Source organism: Bufo bufo, chromosome 5 (assembly GCF_905171765.1).
Source record: "Bufo bufo chromosome 5, aBufBuf1.1, whole genome shotgun sequence".
In the NCBI taxonomy this organism is placed as follows: Eukaryota; Metazoa; Chordata; class Amphibia; order Anura; family Bufonidae; genus Bufo; species Bufo bufo.
The window spans coordinates 461,180,182-461,200,317 of NC_053393.1; the positions used below are offsets into that span (position 1 = coordinate 461,180,182).

The 20,136-nt window shown below is 43.6% G+C and overlaps 1 protein-coding gene across 1 annotated transcript in view; it reads left to right on the plus strand.

The window, feature by feature from the left end:
* Window positions 1–19,926, plus strand: part of LOC121002307 (ATP-dependent translocase ABCB1-like) — a 308,011-nt gene extending 288,085 nt beyond the window's left edge. Inside the window, exons 25-28 of the mRNA XM_040433708.1 lie at window positions 7,389–7,586; window positions 12,634–12,840; window positions 12,928–13,074; window positions 19,437–19,926. Of these exons, the coding sequence (XP_040289642.1) occupies window positions 7,389–7,586; window positions 12,634–12,840; window positions 12,928–13,074; window positions 19,437–19,637 (753 nt within the window). The 3' untranslated portion in view covers window positions 19,638–19,926. The remainder of the gene's footprint in view (window positions 1–7,388; window positions 7,587–12,633; window positions 12,841–12,927; window positions 13,075–19,436) is intronic.
* The last annotated feature ends 210 nt before the right edge of the window (window positions 19,927–20,136 follow it).

Here is a 20,136-nt window from a genome sequence, read left to right on the forward strand (position 1 = left end):
AGGAGAAGGTGGGGAATGTGTTTTGGGGTGTCATTTTACATATACCCCTGCTGGGTGAGAGAAATTTGATTTCAAACTCCTTACCACACATTTGGGCCCCTAGAATGCCAGGGCAGTATAACTACCCCACAAGTGACCCCATTTTGGAAAGAAGAGACCCCAAGGTATTTCGTGATGGGCATAGTGAGTTCATAGAAGTTTTTATTTTTTGTCACAAGTTAGTGGAATATGAGACTTTGTAAAAAAAAAAAAAAATATATCATCATTTTCCGCTAACTTGTGACAAAAAATAAAAAGTTCTATGAACTCACTATGCCCATCAGCGAATACCTTAGGATGTCTATTTTCCGAAATGGGGTCATTTGTGGGGTGTTTGTACTGTCTGGCCATTGTAGAACCTCAGGAAACATGACAGGTGCTCAGAAAGTCAGAGCTGCTTCAAAAAGCGGAAATTCACATTTTTGTACCATAGTTTGTAAACGCTATAACTTTTACCCAAACCATTTTTTTTTTACCCAAACATTTTTTTTTTATCAAAGACATGTAGAACTATAAATTTAGAGCAAAATTTCTATATGGATCTCGTTTTTTTTGCAAAATTTTACAACTGAAAGTGAAAAATGTCATTTTTTTGCAAAAAAATCGTTAAATTTCAATTAATAACAAAAAAAGTAAAAATGTCAGCAGCAATGAAATACCACCAAATGAAAGCTCTATTAGTGAGAAGAAAAGGAGGTAAAATTCATTTGGGTGGTAAGTTGCATGACCGAGCAATAAACGGTGAAAGTAGTGTAGTGCAGAAGTGTAAAAAAGGGCCTGGTCTTTAGGGGGGTATAAACCTGTGGTCCTTAAGTGGTTAAATGGATGAGGCAAGTATGATTATTTATTTTTATTTATTTTTACCGCCGTTTCAGGGAAAATTGATTCGTTACCACAAAGCACGAGGAAATTCGGCTTCATGGCAAATCGAATTTTCCCTGAAATACAGATCGAAGTCCACTGAGGATACTTCGATTTGCTTAAGGCCTCATGCACACGACCGTATTTTTTCACGGTCCGCAAAACGGGGTTCCGTTGGTCCGTGATCCGTGACCGTTTTTTCATCCGTGGGTCTTCCTTGATTTTTGGAGGATCCACGGACATGAAAAAACTGTCGTTTTGGTGTCCGCCTGGCCGTGCGGAGCCAAACGGATCTGTCCTGAATTACAATGCAAGTCAATGGGGACGGATCCGTTTGACGATGACACAATATGGTGCAATTTCAAACGGATCCTTCCCCCATGACTTTCAATGTAAAGTCAGAAGTTAATATACCATAGGATCTGAGTTTTTTCCAATCCGATGGTATATTTTAACTTGAAGCGTCCCCATCACCATGGGAACGCCTCTATGTTAGAATATACCATCGGATTTGAGTTAGATCGTGAAACTCAGATCCGACAGTATATTCTAACACAGGCGTTCCCATGGTGATGGGGACGCTTCAAGTTAGATTATACTGAGAACTGTGTACATGACTGCCCCCTGCTGCCTGGCAGCACCCGATCTCTTACAGGGGGCTGTGATCCGCACAATTAACCCCTCAGGTGCTGCACCTGAAGGGGTTAATTGTGCATATCATAGCCCCCTATAAGAGATCAGGGGCTGCCAGGCAGCAGGGGGCAGACCCCCCTCCCTCCCCAGTTTTAATTTCATTGGTGGCCAATGCGGCCCCCCCCCCTCCCTCCCACTATTGTATTATTTTCATTGGTGGCACAGTGTGCGCCCCCCCCCGCCCCCCCTCCCTCTATTGTATTATTTTCATTGGTGGCACAGTGTGCGGCCCCCCCCGCCCCCCCTCTATTGTATTAATATCATTGGTGGCCAGTGTGCGGCCTCCCCTCCCCCCCCCCCGATCATTGGTGGCAGCGGAGAGTTAGAAGCATCATACTTACCTGCGAGCTGCGCTGTCTGTGACCGGCCGGGAGCTCCTCCTACTGGTGAGTGACAGGTCTGTGTGGCGAATTGCTTAATGATCTGTCACTTACCAGTAGGAGGAGCTCCCGGCCGGTCACAGACAGCGCAGCTCGCAGGTAAGTATGATGCTTCTAACTCTCCGCTGCCACCAATGATCGGGGGAAGGGGAGAGGGGAGGCTGCACACTGGCCACCAATGATATTAATACAATAGAGGGGGGGTGGGGGGGTCCGCACACTGTGCCACCAATGAAGATAATACAATAGAGGGAGGGGGGGCGGGGGGGGCGCACACTGTGCCACCAATGAAAATAATACAATAGAGGGAGGGAGGGGGGGGGCCGCACTGGCCACCAATAAAATTAAAACTGGGGAGGGAGGGGGTCTGCCCCCTGCTGCCTGGCAGCCCCTGATCTCTTATAGGGGGCTATGATATGCACAATTAACCCCTTCAGGTGCAGCACCTGAGGGGTTAATTGTGCGGATCACAGCCCCCTGTAAGAGATCGGGTGCTGCCAGGCAGCAGGGGGCAGTCATGTACACAGTTCTCAGTATATTCTAACTTGAAGCGTCCCCATCACCATGGGAACGCCTCTGTGTTAGAATATACTGTCGGATTTGAGTTTTCACGAAGTGAAAACTCAGCTCTGAAAAAGCTTTCATACAGACGGATCTTCGGATCCGTCTGTATGAAAGTAACCTACGGCCACGGATCAAGGACGCGGATGCCAATCTTGTGTGCATCCGTGTTCTTTCACGGACCCATTGACTTGAATGGGTCCGTGAACCGTTGTCCGTCAAAAAAATAGGACAGGTCATATTTTTTTGACGGACAGGAAACACGGATCATGGATGCGGCTGCAAAACGGTGCATTTTCCGATTTTTACACGGACCCATTGAAAGTCAATGGGTCCGCGAAAAAAAACGGAAAATGGCACAACGGCTACGGATGCACACAACGGTCGTGTGCATGAGGCCTAACACTAATCACTGTAATTGTACTAACCCAGAGAATAAAGTTATTTTTGGAGAAATATGAACGCCGAAAAATTTCTAACATAAAAGTCAGCGGCTTTATTGCTGTTTTTTCCCATTTCCCTCCCAGATAGAGTTAATAAAAATTAATCAGCAAGTTATGTATACCTCAAAATGGCTCTATTAAAAATTACTTGTCCTGCAAAAAAAAAATAAAAAAAACCTTCATACAGGTACATAGACGGAAAAATATAAGTTGTAGCTCTTGGCGACAATGAAAAAGAAAAAAAAACGCTTGGTCAGTAAGGCCATAAACAGGCTGGTCGTCACTAACGGGTTAAAGGGTGTTTTCAGGTTCAATATATTGATGGCCTATGCTCAGTACAGGCAATCGATATCAGGTCAGTGGGGGTGGGTCCAACTCAGCATGCAGCCTGTTCAATGTTTACATGGGTCCATCTACCTGCACACCAACTACTTAGTAAAGGTAGTTTAGGATAAGGCTACATTCACACAAACGTTGTGTTTTGCGGATCCGCAAAACTCGGATACCGGCCCATGTGCATCCTGCAATTTGCAGACCGCACATGCGGCAGCTATCATAGAAAATGCCTATTCTTATCTGCAATTGCGGACAAGAATAGGACATGTTCTATTTTTTTAGCAGGTCCGCGGCACGTAGCAACTGATGCGGACAGCACACGGTGTGCTGTCCGCATATTTTGCTGCCCCAAAAATATGAATGGGTCCGCACCCGTTCCGCAAAATTGCGGAACGGATGTGAACTCATTTATACGGTCTTGTGAATGTAGCCTAATGTAGCTTCATCCCATTCAAATGAACAGCATGAAGCTGCAATACCCACTACTAAGTAGACGGATTACAGGTAGACTGATCCATGTCAACAACGAAAACACCGCACTGCGGACCCATCAAGCATCTGATTGAGCTGATCTGCAGGAATTCAGCCACAGACATTGTATAGACATAGTCCCAGCCATAGGCATGCATAGGCTTGTCCCCAAAACGCCACTAGTAAAATATAAATGTAACGTAAAACAAATCAAACTGGCAGATTTTCCATTTTTTGTTGATTCACCTCTAAAAGTTTTTATATGCACCCCAATATGGTATCAATCAAAAGAACAAATTGCCCCACAAAAAAATGAGCCTTCTGTAGACTTGCAAAGCAAAATATATATATATTTTTTAAAGTTTTAGTTTTAAAGAGGACCTTTCACTAGAATAAAAAATCTAAACTAAGCATACAGACATGGAGAGCGGCGCCCAGGGATCTCCCTGCACTTACTGTTATACCTGGGCGCCGCTCCGTTCTCCCGGTATAGGCTCCGGTATCTTCATATGTTCGGCTCCACACAGTTGAGCCTGCCGGGGTCTCCTTCTCCCATGCTGTAGCGCTGGCCAATCGCAGCCCTCAGCTCATAGCCTGAGAGGTTTTTTTTTCTCTCAGGCTATGAGCTGAGCGCTGCGAATGGCCAGCGCTACAGCCTGGGAGAATGAGACGCCGGCAGGTTCCCCTGGGTGGAGCCTAACTATGAAGATACCGGAGCCTATACCGGGAGAACGGAGCGGCGCCCAGGTATAACAGTAAGTGAAGGGAGATCCCTGGGCGCCGCTCTCCATGTCTATGCTTAGTTTAGATTTTTTATTCTAGTGAAAGGTCCTCTAAGTATTAAAACACAAGAAAAACTATAGAAATACAAAATCGCTGCAATTGTAATGACCTGGAAAATGAAGGGAACAGGTCAGTTTTACCGCATGAGAAACCCCAAAAATTTGTGGTGGAATTGTGTTTTTTTAAAAAAAAAAATTCACCCAATTTGGAATTGTTTCCTGTTTCCTACTACATTGGGATAATACATGGTACTATATGAAAGTAAAACTTGTCCTGCAAAAAACAAGCCCTCATATGGCTATATGAGTGCATTCACACAATCGTATTTATTTTGCAGTCCGCAAAACATGTACCTGCAAAAATGCGAATGAGGTCCGTGTTGCATCCATTTTTTTTTGTGGTCCCAATGTAACAATGCCTATGCTTGTCCGCAAAATGGACAAGAATAGGACATGTTTTTTCTTTTTTGCTGGACAGTGGAACGGACATATGGATGCGTACAGTGCACGATGTGCTGTCCGTATTTTTTGCAGACACATTGATATGAATGGGTTCACATTCAATGCTTGAACAATTCAGATCAGATGCGGACCAAAAATACAGTCGTGTGAATGGGGCCTATGTGAAAGCAAAAATTAAAAAGTTATAGCTGCGGGAAGGATGGCAGTAATAAACCCTCCCTCCCAGACCCTCCCACCTCCTGGACAGCATCCATTTTAGATTCATTCGGAAGCTGCATTCTTAGTGAGAGGAGGGACAGTGCAGCTGCTGCTGATTTAATAGGGAAATCGATATCTAGGCCAGTGTATTCAGTGTCCACTACAGTCCTGAAAGACTCATCTGATCTCTGCTGTAAGGACAGCACCCCAAAAAGCCCTTCTTAGGGCTAGAACATCAGTCTTTTTTTTTTTTCCTGTGTAATCTAATTGCAGTTGCCTGCCTGCCAGCGTGTGTGTCAGGCTCACGGCGTACACTGTGCCCACTTGCCCAGTGCCTTCAATGACATCAGTGAGGACAAGGAACTGGACATGGCTAGCTTGGTATCCAACCTTGTGCAAATGGGGAGTTTGCGGTTGTGCAAATGGACTGTTTGCGGTTGTTTCGGTGCGTTAAACGGGGAGTTTGGTCTGTCACTGTGAAGCGGGCGTAACCCTTACACTACCTGATCGATACAACATCATACCAGATGTTTTAAAGCACGTTATTCCAAACAATTTAGGAATGTTAGGTGATTTATGCCCTTTATGGATTAAAACCCGACTCTGCGTCAACTACGTAATTTTCCATGGGAGTTTTGCCATGGATCCCCCTCCGGCATGCCACAGTCCAGGTGTTAGTCCCCTTGAAACAACTTTTCCATTACTTTTGTGGCCAGAAAGAGTCCCAGTGGGTTTTAAAATTCGCTTGCCTATTGGAGTCTATGGCGGTTCGCCCGGTTCGCCAGTTCGCGAACATTTGCGAAAATTCGCGTTCGCCATTTGCGAACTGAAAATTTTATGTTCGCGACATCTCTAATTAAGAATGCTATTATTTTACCTTATAACCATGTTATAAAGGGAAAATAATACAATCTACACAACACCTAACCCAAACCCGAACTTCTGTGAAGAAATCCGGGTTCGGGTCTGGGTACCAAACATGACAAATTTTCTAACGCGCGTACAAAACGCATTAAAATTTTTTGCACCTGCGCAGAAAAAAACGCAAACACAGTGAAAACTGACTTGTTTTAGTGTCAAAATCACACCATTTTCCCTGAATGCATCCGGCCCCAATCCGTAACGCCCATGTGAAAGGGGCCTTAAGGGTCAGTAATCTGTTATCCCTGATTACAGACATTGCATAAGGAGGTCAACTGGGTAATGCAGCCATCATCTGCCAACTATGGCACCAGCTCGGTCCTCATTCACATTTCTGTGTCCGTTTGACGTCCGTAAAAAAAAAAATCAGTATGTGTTTCATCCACGAAGATGTCCGTGAATGATCGCTGTTTGGTTTGGTTTTTCCCCTCTGTTTGTCATCTATAATATATTTCACGGGCACTGCTCAGCTGAAAATGACTTTCATAGCATACTGATTCCTCAGTGGTTGCCCCACTAAGGAAGGGGTCAGTGTCTTAAATCCCCGAAACGCGTCTGGTATTAATCCCCCCACCAAGAAAAAGGATATTGCTAGACTGAGGAGGCCTGGACACCACCATATAATCAGCGAATTGCCAAAGAAAAAAAACACTATCACACGAAAGGTATCAAGACCACGTGTAGCAAACAATTCAATTGGCGCCAAATTCGAATTTGAACAACAGCCCTTGAGACCGGAATCCAAAAGGAAAACACGCCGAGTCGAGGGCTTACTGTCCAGTGTAAAGACCTTCTGGTAAGATTACGCATATCCTATTCAAGCGATCGCTTTCTAAACAAATACAGCGGGACGCCGCTGTGCGTACGAGCAGCTGAAATATTGTTTGGATAAACTACCTAAGGCTGTATACGCTTGGAACTCTGGCTATTACAACCAATGTGTGTTAAAGGACTGGCCACAAGCCGATCATTACATTCGGCAGCAAGCGACTATTTGCATTACTGAAATTTCGCATTGGATTAATGTACTAAAGTATTACCAGTGAATAATATTTGTACGATCATCCTCTTGAGTACTATCGAATATCCGAATTTTTTTGCCTTTTTATTCGCATATAGGAATAACATTTTATGTTACACAAAGCAAGATATTTAAAGCTGTTTCCGAAAACTGTTGTTATAACACAGCCTGTGAGCACTGCATCTCTGTATAACCTCTCTCTATATATTTATTTTAAAAGAAACAAATGGAGGGAAATCTGGAGTTTAAAAACATCCAATTTGTTTATCCAACAAGACCCAATGTTCAGATTCTTCAGGGACTGAACTTGAAAGTTTCTAAAGGCCAGACTCTCGCACTGGTTGGAAGCAGCGGCTGTGGAAAAAGCACAGTGGTTCAGCTTTTGGAGCGTTTTTATGACCCTGGAGAAGGACAAGTGGTAATGTTTTTGCTATTCTATATGTAACATGTAATAGAACAATACTCTGGTCATAGATCTATGTATAATAGATGACAAGCAACCTGCAGTATACTTTATGTATGATTTATAGATTGGTGTTCCAGGTTTGGACTGCAGAGGGCCATTGTGCAAGAACTGGAGTGTGCATGGGACCCTTACTACTTCAATAGTCCATTGTAGAGCAATGGAATGTGTTATAGAGCAGGAGGAGCTGAGCAGATTGATGTATATTTTGGTGGGAAAAGATTCAGTAACACTTGTAATTTATACATTTATATCTTTACTTTAGCTAATTTAAAGAGTTTTCAAAGATCTTTTTACAAATGACTAGGCTCGAGCGAATCATAGATCCAAAGTTGATTAGTTCAAATACTTGGATTTTAAGGCTGTTTCCGTACCGCATTAAAATGTATTGGCTCTGTGGAGTCAAAGTTCGTTTTGCCCAAAGTCACGCAAGACTTTGGTGAATTCTTACTGTAATCATATCTGCATATTGAAAACCTGTTTGAAATAGCGATCCGAACTGGGCTTTGGTACTGCAGTTCGGATTGCTCTTTTTAATTGTTTTAAAATACGCAGATATGAATACAGTAGGAATTCACCTATGTCTTGCACGACTTTGGGCGAGAAACAGCATTAAAATCAAAGTATTTGAACTAATCGACTTTGGATTTATGATCTGAAGGTTGATTCGCTCAAGCCTAGTAATCACCTATTCTCCGGATAGGTCATCAGTATCTGATTGGTAGGGGTCCGACACCCAGGACCCCCACAAAACAGCTTTTTGAGAAGGCTCCGGTGCTCACATTAGTACTGCAGCCTTCTCCCTGCTCACCAAACACAGCACCTTCCATGTGATAGTGGCTGTGCTTGGTTTCGCAGCTCAACGTCACTTGAATGGGGCTGATCTGCGCCTAGGCCATGTGACCGATGAACAGGACGCCTGGTGCCTTCTCAAACAGCTGATTGGTGGGGTTACCGGGTGTTGGCTACCCACCGATCAAATATTGATGACCTTTCTAGGGGATAGGTCATCAGTAAAAAAAAGAGTTTGGAAAACACCAGCCCTGTAAACAGCCGTTAGTACACAGGGGAAGTGTTATCAATGATTAATAGCATTTCTTATATACATAGGAGGCTGTCACTTTCCCTATGTAATGAGAGTTGTTAAAATAGACCAAAGATATAGGTGGTCATTTACCATTTAAGTTTGCCGTTTTTATGTCAGTTTTAAGTCTGGCCGTGCTTTGTGTGCCTGCACCAAATTTATGAACTGGAGCACCCACAGCAGTGAGCAGGTGTAACTATACCTTAGTATGGATGAGCAAACCCATGGAAGTTCGGGTTCGCCGGGTTCAGACGAACTTTAGGTCAAAATTCGGGTTCGGGACCCGAACTTAACCCGAAATTCACCCTGAACCCGGACCCCATTAAAGTGAATGGGGACCTGAACTTCACTTTATTATTTTCCGTTATAACATGGTTATAACGGAAAATAATAGCATTCTTAAGACAAAATGCTAAATAAAATGGCCATTGAGGGGTTAAAAATAATAAATAAATAAAAACTCACCTCATCCACTTGATCGCGCAGCCGGTAACCTCTTCTTTCTGCAGGACCTGCAAAAGGACCTGCGATGATGTCACCGCAATCACCACGTGGTGATTATTATTATTATTATTATTATTTTTAACCTCTCAATGGCCATTTTATTTAGCATTCTGTCTTAAGAATGCTATTTTCCGTTCTAACCATGTTATAATGGGAAATAATAAAATCATCCAAACACCGAACTTCAGTGAAAAAATCCGGGTTCGGGTACCCGAACTCGCAAAGTTCGGGTTCGCTCAACCCTACACCTAAGACGTCCCATTTATTTCAATGGGACTGCTCCTTCCTATACACTTACTGTATATAGAAACAAGCCGTCCCATTGAAATCAGTGGGATGACTTAGGTGTAATTACACCTGCTCGCCACTGCACATGCGACGGCTAGTAGGTAAAGAATGAAGAGGAGGCAGCACTGGCAGAGCACACACCTTCTCTTCAAACAGCTGATCAGTGGGGATGCCGGGTGTTGGACCCCCGCCAATCTGATATTGATGACTTATCCTGAGGATAGGTCATCAATAAAAATAACTTGGACAACCCCTTTAAGTTTGCCATATATCTACAGTGCATTTTCCACTGTCCCCTGTAGATTGTGCTGCAGATTTACCTCCGAGCCGTTATACAAGTCATCTCATTATCATCATCACTGGTAGGATTAAAATGACAGGTAACACCTAAATAAAGATAATCACACAAGTCAAAATAGGCAATGGTCATAGCTCACCTTTTCCTACTGCCGCATAGTGACCCCGCATATGTCACAGATTATGCCCAGTACACTCTCCAATGGAAGACAATGAAGATCTTCAGACTAAAGGATTCCGTGATCCATGTGACTTCTGTAAATTATATCTGTGAATGCTGTTAACAGCAGGTCATGTAATATAAGTATTTAAAAAAATCTGTAATCACAAACCAAAAACAAATTAGAAAGAAGAATGTTTCAGCACCTGGTTTTCATTTGTAAAAAATATAGGTGATGTATTCCCTTTAAGTAAAATGTGTATAAGGCCCTGGCATACCACCCATAGAGGCAGACCACGCACTTGCGATGGGGCCCGTCAGTCTGGGGCGCCCAGAGAGGCTGAATAGCTCCGCCCCTTTTCTGACTGGAATACCTGCCTCCCTTCCTCCTTGCCTCTGCTGCTGCCCACCAACTGCATCATCTCTAATTTTATTGGTTCCTCCATGGTGCCTGGGATATACAGCTGGTCAATAAGCAGGAAGATGGTTTACTCTCTGCACTGCTTATTGGCCTGCTGAATTTTAAACTCCGCCTCCTGATCTTGTTCTGGGCTCTGCTGTTTCACCTGCCTGCGTATCTGTCACCATTGCAGAGTGTAACGGACCGTTTCAGCAGACAAGGGGTTAAAATCCATTTGGGCGATATGCCCCTTTCTGAGAGACAGGCACAGCTACTGCAGAACACCAAACTCCCGAACTAGATACAAAATAGCACTCCAAACTGGAACCTCACGAATAGCTTCTAGCAGACGAACAGGAATCAGCTTACACTCCTGGCAATCAGTCTCTAACAGCATACAGTGGATTCCCCCAATAACGAGACAAGGCTCCGTGTTGAGGGTCAAGCAGTGGTCTGACTGTACTTCAAGTACAGCCTCTTTTATTCATAAACCACAAACACAGTACTGCCCACAGGGTTTTGAAATACAACCAATCAGTAATTTACAACACATACAATGTAAGTACAGCAACCAATCGTTCACGCCCCCAGAGGACCAGAAGGGAGACTGCGACACAGGACAGATACAACATATCCCCACAATGCATCATGGTTTCCTCCTCTCTGTCCCGGAGACAACCGAGGAGCAATCCAATTATCTCTCAGGACAAAGGGAAATCGCCAATACACATGTGGATACAACAGGACAGACATCACCATTTAAACACACAATGGGACAATGGCACAATAGAAACACACCCAGCATATTCCTCCCAAGCTGACAAGTTACACTTATTATAAATTGTTACAACTTTGTGAGTTTACATTGTCCATACATATAACTTACATCAATTTAAACAGTATAACTTGGGGATAAACCTATCCAAAATTCACTTGAATAGGTTCAGGGGTTTAAAAGTTAGTATGGGCCATAATCCTGAGGCAAGAGGCTTTTAAACAGGCCTCTCCAAAACCCAGTGGCGAGGTTGGTTTCGCAACACAGAGAATAAGCAGCAGAGCCCTGTGAAGAGAGAAATAGAGGACCCACGTCACATCCAGCAAAGCTCTGCTGCTCTGACCTCCTCCTGACTCTTGACCTCCTGACCACTGTGATCTGTAGCCTGGAAACTGGACTGGAGACATCACAAAAAGAAGCCATCAGAAGCACAGGTCCTACTCCCAGAGCCCTTCCTCAGCCAGCACAGATGGGGCAGACAGCCATTATTTCTGTAAGTGACTGTTAGTGTAGTCACACACACTGTCCTGTCAGTGTCAATTTACACAGTCACTAAATGTGCTGGCTGCTGCCTCTGCTGACTGAGCATGTAATGTGTGATACAGTATATTAATACACACATACAGTATAGGGCATATACAGTATACATAATAACCCCCCCCCCCCCCATATACACCCTTGTATGGTCAAGTTGAGAGGTTCAGTTCCTGCCTTTTATAGCCCTATTAGTAATATCCTATTTCTAATAGGACACTGAGAGGCAGGGACTGCTCCCTAGATGGGTAGCACAGTTATGGAGTTGAGACTGTGCCATTAACTGTTGGTGTCAGCTATAACCTACAGCTGACACATAGGTTAAGCTGGCAGGACTGGAGCAAGTGCCAATTCTGCCATTTTAACTCTATAGATGCAGCATGCCGATGTTACAAAAGTTATGCACATAGTTATGCCTAAATTAGGCGTATTTCAGGTCCAGATGGCGGTGCAACAGTTAGTAGCGCCACTATCTGCAACTTTTCCCTGCTCACGCCAGGTCTAAAATTGTAGGTGTGGCGTGGGTGGGGAAGGGGACAGGCATAGAAAATGGTGTAAATGTAAGACAGCTCGGAACCTGGTGCTGGATGCGCCAAAGTTATGGAGAGGCCGGTGCCTGTACATAACTTTAGTGGAGCCACCACCAGCTGTGGGCCTTTATAAATGTTAAATTATGATACATTTTCAGCGGAGCATTGTCTGTGGAATATGGATGACACGCGGAGGGCAAAAAATGAAACCACATGCACTAAACACAGATGCTTCACAGACATTTTCACAGATGAAACATGGATGGTTGTTTTAACGTCAAATGGACATGAAAATGTGAATGAGGCCTTACTGTGGGAGGAGAGGGGGCCCAATTCTGAATTTGCCCTGGGGCCCCATGATTTCTATGTACGCCCCTGGTACAAGGCATTTGTAATGGTAACTGTACCTATTATATTTGATATATTTTAGCTTGCTGATGGGATCGACATCACGTCTTTACATCTGAAGTGGCTGAGGTCGCAGATAGGCATTGTGTCACAGGAACCAATCCTTTTTGACTGCAGCATCAAAGAGAACATTCAATATGGAGACAACAGTAGACTTGTTCCACAGGAAGAAGTTATAGAGGCAGCGAAAGCAGCCAATATCCACACATTCATTATGAACTTGCCACAAGTAATTTATTAAGATTATATTACTTATATTTAAAGTGTTGACCGTTTGCTTCCCAACTGAACGTTTTCTGCCTTTTTGATATTGAAGGGATATAACACTCGTGTTGGAGATAAGGGAGCTCAGCTTTCAGGTGGACAAAAACAAAGGATCGCCATTGCACGCGCTCTTGTACGGAAGCCAAAAGTGTTACTCCTGGATGAAGCCACTTCTGCTCTAGATACCGAAAGTGAAAAGGTAATGGGAATTAAAATAAAACAATACAAAGGGAAAATATTGCCATTTAATTGAGCAAAGATCTTTTGCTTGCGCCTTTTTAATTTAAGGGTATGTTTACACATTACAAATTTATTGTGGCCCTGTGCGACCTTCATTATATAGAGGCAAACAGAGTTTTTTTTCTCCTATATTCCTACAGAGGTGCCATATGCAGGCAAATGTGCTTGCAGGATCTGTAGGGACTTCACTGTCACTATAATTGGTCTCTGTACATGTGTTTTTTGTATGTATGACTTCTAAGCTACCTTTTCTGTGTTGTTTTCTTATATTTACCTGTACTTTACATTATAACTTTTTTCTTTGGAGCTATACTTAAAGGGGTTATCCCATGAATAATGTAAGAAATTAAAATCACACATCATATAGTACATGACAATCTCTTTCTAACAAATCCAGAACCAGCCCAGTACCTCACATGGATCCAGAGATCTCCATATTCATTGCTCTAATAGATTTATATCAAGCTGGTAGCTCAAGGGGCGTGTCTTTTCTCCTGCAGATCGGGGGCGTGTCCATGCTCTCCCTATCACAGCTTTAGAGGCAGTTGAAAGATGAAACTGAGCATGTGCGGCCATCTCAGTGAGCCAAAGACATAAGAAATTAAGTGCCGCTATACAGATACATTTTATTGAATAACTCAGTAGCTATACAAAACTTTTAATTACATGCAAAAACTGTACAATACTTTTCGTGGGACAACCCCTTTAGTATTAAATGTTAAAAACTGTCAGTTTCTCTCCATTTCAGAAAGGGGAAGTGTAAAGACTATGTAAACTTTTAAAAACACATTTTTATTGCCTCAATACACCTAAAATGAAAATTAAGTGGCTTTAAATATGGCCTTAACCCGTAGTGGACCCTGCTATAAATGTACATGTTCATAAGTGCCCGCATTGCTAAGAAAAATAAAGATTTAATATATGCAAAAAAGCCTCTAGGAGCTATGGGGGGGGGGGGGGGTTCTGATACACATTAAGTGTCATGGTCCCTCCCATGACAGAGGTGAGAAGATCAGAGAGACTGGTGGCACGTGAGGTTATCTGACAGTCTCTCTGTTCTCACCTTGCAGTGTTGTTGCTTTGTAATGACCACACCTCCTGTCAGGTGCATCTTGTGGTCATTGCTGAGGCTCTGTTTAGTCCTGACTCACACTGCTTACCATACGGTTGATATTTCCTGCTTGGTGTTGGTTGAGCTGGTGTGTTATTCCTTTGGATCTCCTGCTCCTCCATTCTTCTTTAAAGATTAGTGCATTTAGTTTTGCATTTTGTTGTTTTCTTGTGTGTGTTGTTTTTTAGACCTCAGGGAGACGCTGGTTCCTTCATCTGGGAGGGAACCAGTAGTCTAATTCCCTGCCACCATTCCTAGGGCTTCCAGAGTCTCCAGGGCTAAGGTTCCGGTGTATGAGTATTTCCACCTCCGGGTTCTATTCATACTGGCAGTAGTCAGGGAGAGATCTAGGGATTCCTAGGAGGTCACCTTCCCTCTTCCTTAGCTTTGAGGCCTAGACTCTGGTCTATTCCCTTTTGTGTGTATTCTGGTGTTATCCCCTCTTTATTACGTGTGACATTGTCAACTGTCCAAAAACTGTCATTTTGTTTGTGTCAGTACAGCGATGGATACTGTTTCTGCACTGGTCAATAGTATGCAGGGACTGTCTTTGGAGGTGGCTGACCTCCGCATGGCCGTCTCGCAGTTTCAGAGACCACAGGTGGCTGGTTCCGGCAGCGGGAACCAGGCCTGCTTTGAACCTAAGGTCGCTCTCCCGGATAGGTTTTCCGGGAGAAAGTGACAACTTTATTCGGTTCAGGGAGTCGTGCAAACTATATTTTAGACTACTTCCTAACTCTTCTGGGGACGAGAGTCAATGAGTTGGGATTATTATTTCGTTACTGAAAGGCGAAGCTCAGTCTTGGGCTTTTTCTTTGCTGACTGGATCACAATCCCTCTGGTCGGTAGATGCAATTTTCAGAGCTCTGGGGCTTATCTATGCGTTATCTTATCTATACCGTTTTCTGTGGTAAAGGGGGACATTTTGTTAACGTATGTCCTTATGTTAAACGCCAAGGGGAAAAAGAAAGAAAAAAGACAAATGTGTTTAGTCCTCTTCTCACTCTTGGTAGTGTGGGTGGGAAATCTGAGAATGATTTTTTTATTTTTTTTTATTTACCGGTAGTGCCCGATTTCTCCTGCCTGCCACGGTGCCGCTAGACTCCAAAACTGTCGGAATTGAAGTATTTATTGACAGTGGGGCAGGGGTTAACCTAGTGGATGGCCAGTTCATCCGTATGCATGGTTTGACAACAAGCGCATTAGACAAAAATATTTCGGTGTTTGCGATTGATTCTGCTCCACTCTCACAAAAATGTTTGTCACAAATGGTGCAGGACATTCGCCTAAAGGTGGGAGATTCTCATCAAGAATCTATTTCATGTTTTGTGCTGGAGGGTCTGCCTGCTCCTCTGGTGCTAGGTTTACCGTGGTTAACCAAACATAACCCCCCAATCGATTGTCAAGCGAGACAGATTCTTGATTGGAGTGATTTTTGCATAGACATCTGTCTTAGCACGTTGCTTTCTGTTGTAACCACTAAAATAGTACCTTCTTTTATTTTTCTGATGTATTCTACGAAAGTGGAGACCAGAAGTTGCCTCCACATCGGGAATATGATTGCCCCGTCAAACTTATTCCCAGAGCTAGGTTGCCCAAGTCTCGGTTGTATAATCTTTCTGAACCGAAAGAGTAGCCATGCGAGAGTACATCACAGAGTTTGGCTAAAGGTCATATTAGACCATCCAAATCACCAGTGGATGCAGGTTTCTTTTTTGTTAAGAAAAAGGACGGAATTCTTAGGCCATATTTGCGCTTTCGTGAGCTTAACCGCATTACTGTCCGTGATCCCAGATTTATTAAATCAAATTGTCGGTGCCAAGGTGTTCTCTAAGTTGAAATTGAGGGGGGCATATAATCTGGAAAGAATCAAGGAGAGGGACGAATGGAAGACTGCCTTTAATACCCCTGAAGGTCATTTCAAGAATTGGTCATGACTTTTGGGTTGACCAATGCTCCTGCTGTTTTTTAACATTTCATCAATGACATCTTTCATCATCTGGTGAGCAGGTTTGTGGTGGTGTATCTGGATAATATTCTAATTTATTCCCCTGACATGGAGACGCATCAGGATCACGTGAGACAGGTTTTACAGTTCCTAAGGGAGAATAAATTGTATGCTAAGATGGAGAAGTGTGTATTTGCGGTCCCGGAAGTGCATTTCCTTGGTTACCTACTTTCCTTCGGTTTTTCGTATGGATCTGGAAAACGTCCATGCTGAACTGGGATTGACCTGAAAATCTGAAAGCGCACATGCGATTTTTGGGGTTCACCAACTACTATCGTAAATTTTTATTTTGAATTACTTGACTGTTGTTAAACCATTAACTGATATGATTAAGAAAGGTGCAGATTTCTCAGTCTGGTCTGATGAGGCATTACATTCCTTTTCAGCGGTAAAGGAATGTTTTGCTTCTGCTCCTATACTGGTGCAACCTGATGTGTCACAGCCATTCATTGTGGAAGTTGAGGAATCCGAGGTGGGTGTTGGAGCAGTCTTGTCGCAGGGTCCTTCTCCTAGCAAATGGCGCCCATGTGCTTTGTTCTCTAAAAAATTATCTACTGCTGAAAGAAATTATGATGTAGGTAATACATAGAGAGAGTTTCCGGCCATTAAGTTGTCTTTTGAGGAATGGCGTCATTGGCTGGAAGGAGCGATTCATTCCATTACGGTTATTACTGATCACAAAAATCTGGCTTATCTGGAGTCGGCTAAACATCTGAACCCAAGGCAGGCCAGATGGTCGCTGCTTTTTACCAGATTTAATTTTGTTGCCACCTATCGCCCTGGGGTTAAGAACGTCAAAGTGGATGCTTTATCACATAGCTTTCCCGGGGGTTGGAGGGGGTGATTCGGAGGATCCTGGCCCGATATTAGCTGATGGGGTGGTTGTATCCGCCCTTTATCCTAAACTTGAGGCAGAGGTGTTGAAAGCCCAGGGAGATGCACCTGATTCTTGTCCTCCAGGGAAGTTGTTTGTTCCTTCGGAACTACGGCACAAGGTGTTTGAAGAACATTACAGTACTGTTCTTATAGGACACCCTGGGAGCAGATCCACGGTTGATCTAATTTCCCGGAGATTCTGGTGGCCAGGGTTGCGTAAATGTGTTGAGGGCTATGTGTCAGCTTGTGAGACTTGTGCGCGTGCCAAGCAGACACATACTCTGCCTTCAGGATCTCTACTTCCCTTGTCTATCCTGTCCCGAACGTGGACTCATTTGTCCATGGACTTTATCACAGATTTGCCTAATTCCTCAGAGAAAACTGTGATTATTGTAGTTGCTGATTGCTTCAGCAAGATGTCGCACTTTATAGCATTACCAGGTCTACCTAATGCTAAAACTCTCGCACAAGTGTTTGTCGATAACAACATCGTGAAACTACACGGTATCCCCTCTGATGTGGTGTCTGATAGGGGGACTCAGTTTGTTTCCAGACTCTGGATGGCGTTCTGTACTCGCCTGGGAGTCCAGTTGTCCTTTTCTTCGGCCTTTCATCCTCAGTTGAACGGACAGACTGAACGCACTAACCAGAATCTTGAGACTTATTTAAGATGTTTTGTCTCTGAGAATGAGGAAGAGCGGTCTTCATTTTTGTCTTTCGACGAGTTTGCCATAAATAACCGTAGACCGGAATCCACTGATAAGTCGTTGGTTTTTGGAGAATATGGGTTTCATCTGCAGTTTGGCACATTTTCTGGTACTAAGACTTGTGATATACCAGAAGAGGAAAGATTTTCCTCTCTGTTGTCATCTATTTGGCAGAAAATTCAAGACAATTTAAATATGGGCAGAAAGTATAAACGTATGGCTAACAAGAGGCGTATGAGTGGTCTGGACCTGAGTGGGTGATTCTGTGTGGCTGTCCCCAAGAAACATTAAGTTGAAGGTGTCTTCTTGGAAGTTGAGGTCGAGGTTTATTGGGCCATATAAGATCTCTGCCATTATTAATCCAGTTGCCTTTCATCTTGAACTTCTGCAGGCTTTATACATTCATAATGTTTTTCACAAATCATTGCTGAAAAGATATGTCGAACCTGCTGAACCGTCCTACTTGCCTCCCGCTCCAGTCTTGGTGGACGGTACCATTGAATTTCAGATTGCCAGGATAGTGAACTCACAAATTCTCCGTAGATCTCTTCAGTACCTCGTGCACTGGAAAGGCTACAGTCCTGAGGAAAGAATGTGGGTTCCTGCGACCGACGTTAATGCCAGTCGCCTTGTGAAGACCTTTCACAGGGCACATCCTGATAAAGTCGGCCTTAGGTGTCTGGTGGTCACCCATAGAGGGAAAGGGGGGTACTGTCACGGTCCCTCCTATGACAGAGGTGAGAAGATTTGAGAGACGTGAGGTTATCTGACAGTCTCTCTGTTCTCACCTTGCAGTTTTGTTGTTTAGTAATGACCACACCTCTTGTGAGGTGCAGCTTGTGGTCATTACTGAGGCTCTATTTAGTCCTGACTCACACTGCTTACCATGCAGTTGATATTTCCTGCTTGGTGTTGGTTGAGCTTATGTGTTGTTCCTTTGCATCTCCTGCTCCTCCATTCTGCTTTAAAGATAAGTGCATTTAGTTTTGAATTTAGTTTTCTTGTGTGTGTTGTTTTCTAGGCCTCAGGGAGATGCTGGTTCCTTCATCTGGGAGGGAACCAGTAGTCTCATTCCCTGCCACCATTCCTAGGGCTTCCAGAGTCTCCAGGGCTAAGGTTCCGGTGTATGAGTATTTCCACCTCCGGGGTCTACTCATACTGGCAGGAGTCAGGGAGAGGTCTAGGGATTCCTAGGAGGTCACCTTCACTCTTCCTTAGCTTTGAGACCTAGACTCTGGTCTATTCCCTTCTGTGTGTATTCTAGTGTTATTCCCTCCTCATTACATGTGACATAAAAGTTCTGTTTTCTCTGCAACCCTGTCAATTAAAATGAAGAGGGTGTGGCAGTTGCAGAGAGAGCAGAGCGTCAGTTGCTCCTAGAGGCTCAGTTACATATATTAAAACATCATTTTTCTTAGCAGTGCAGGCAAATATGAACATAGGAGCCTACACATATGTCTTCAGCTGTCAATCACACATGCAACAGGTCAGCCAGTTTCATAGGTACAAATCTGCTGACAGATGCCCTTTAAGGGCAGCCCTAATACAATTTGTTTTCTTGTGTAAACTACACACTACTTGATTTATTGCAATTATGAACCAACTTTCATATTTTACAGATTGTGCAGCAAGCTCTGGATAATGCCAGGCAAGGACGGACATGCATAGTGATTGCTCATCGATTAAGCACCATACAGAACGCTGACATTATCGCAGTGATTAAGAACGGGAAAGTGGTGGAATACGGCACTCATAACCAGCTATTGGCTAACCAAGCTGATTACTATGCTCTTGTGAACGCACATGACTCCGACACTTAGGCCTTATACACATGGCAAAGCCTTACAGTAATAGCTTAAAGGTCTATATTACAGATCTTCTAGGTACTCAATGTGCCTCTGTGAGGTGGTGTATTCTCCCGTTAAGCAAACATTCCAGGGAAGAATATAGCTATATAAATCATTGTGGAAAAAACACTAAGGTGAAGATTTATCATCTCCCTTGCGCTTGCGTCTCAACATAAATTTGGTGCATCCTCCAGCAGTGCAGGGGATACCAAGATGGGAGAAAAAGCAATGGTCTTGATAAATCTGCCCCGTGTGTATTAAATAGAGGCACACAAATAGCCACAGATATACGGGATAGGCCCACAGATTTCTTGAGGTGCTATACTACAGTTCTATACTACTCTGGCCTGTAATACTTTTTGTGTATGAGGTCTGAAATTTCATAGATCTAGGTAAAGGATTATGTATGATGAGGAGCATTCACCATACCCACCAATATTGTAAAATAAAATATAAAAGTTCATAAAATCTG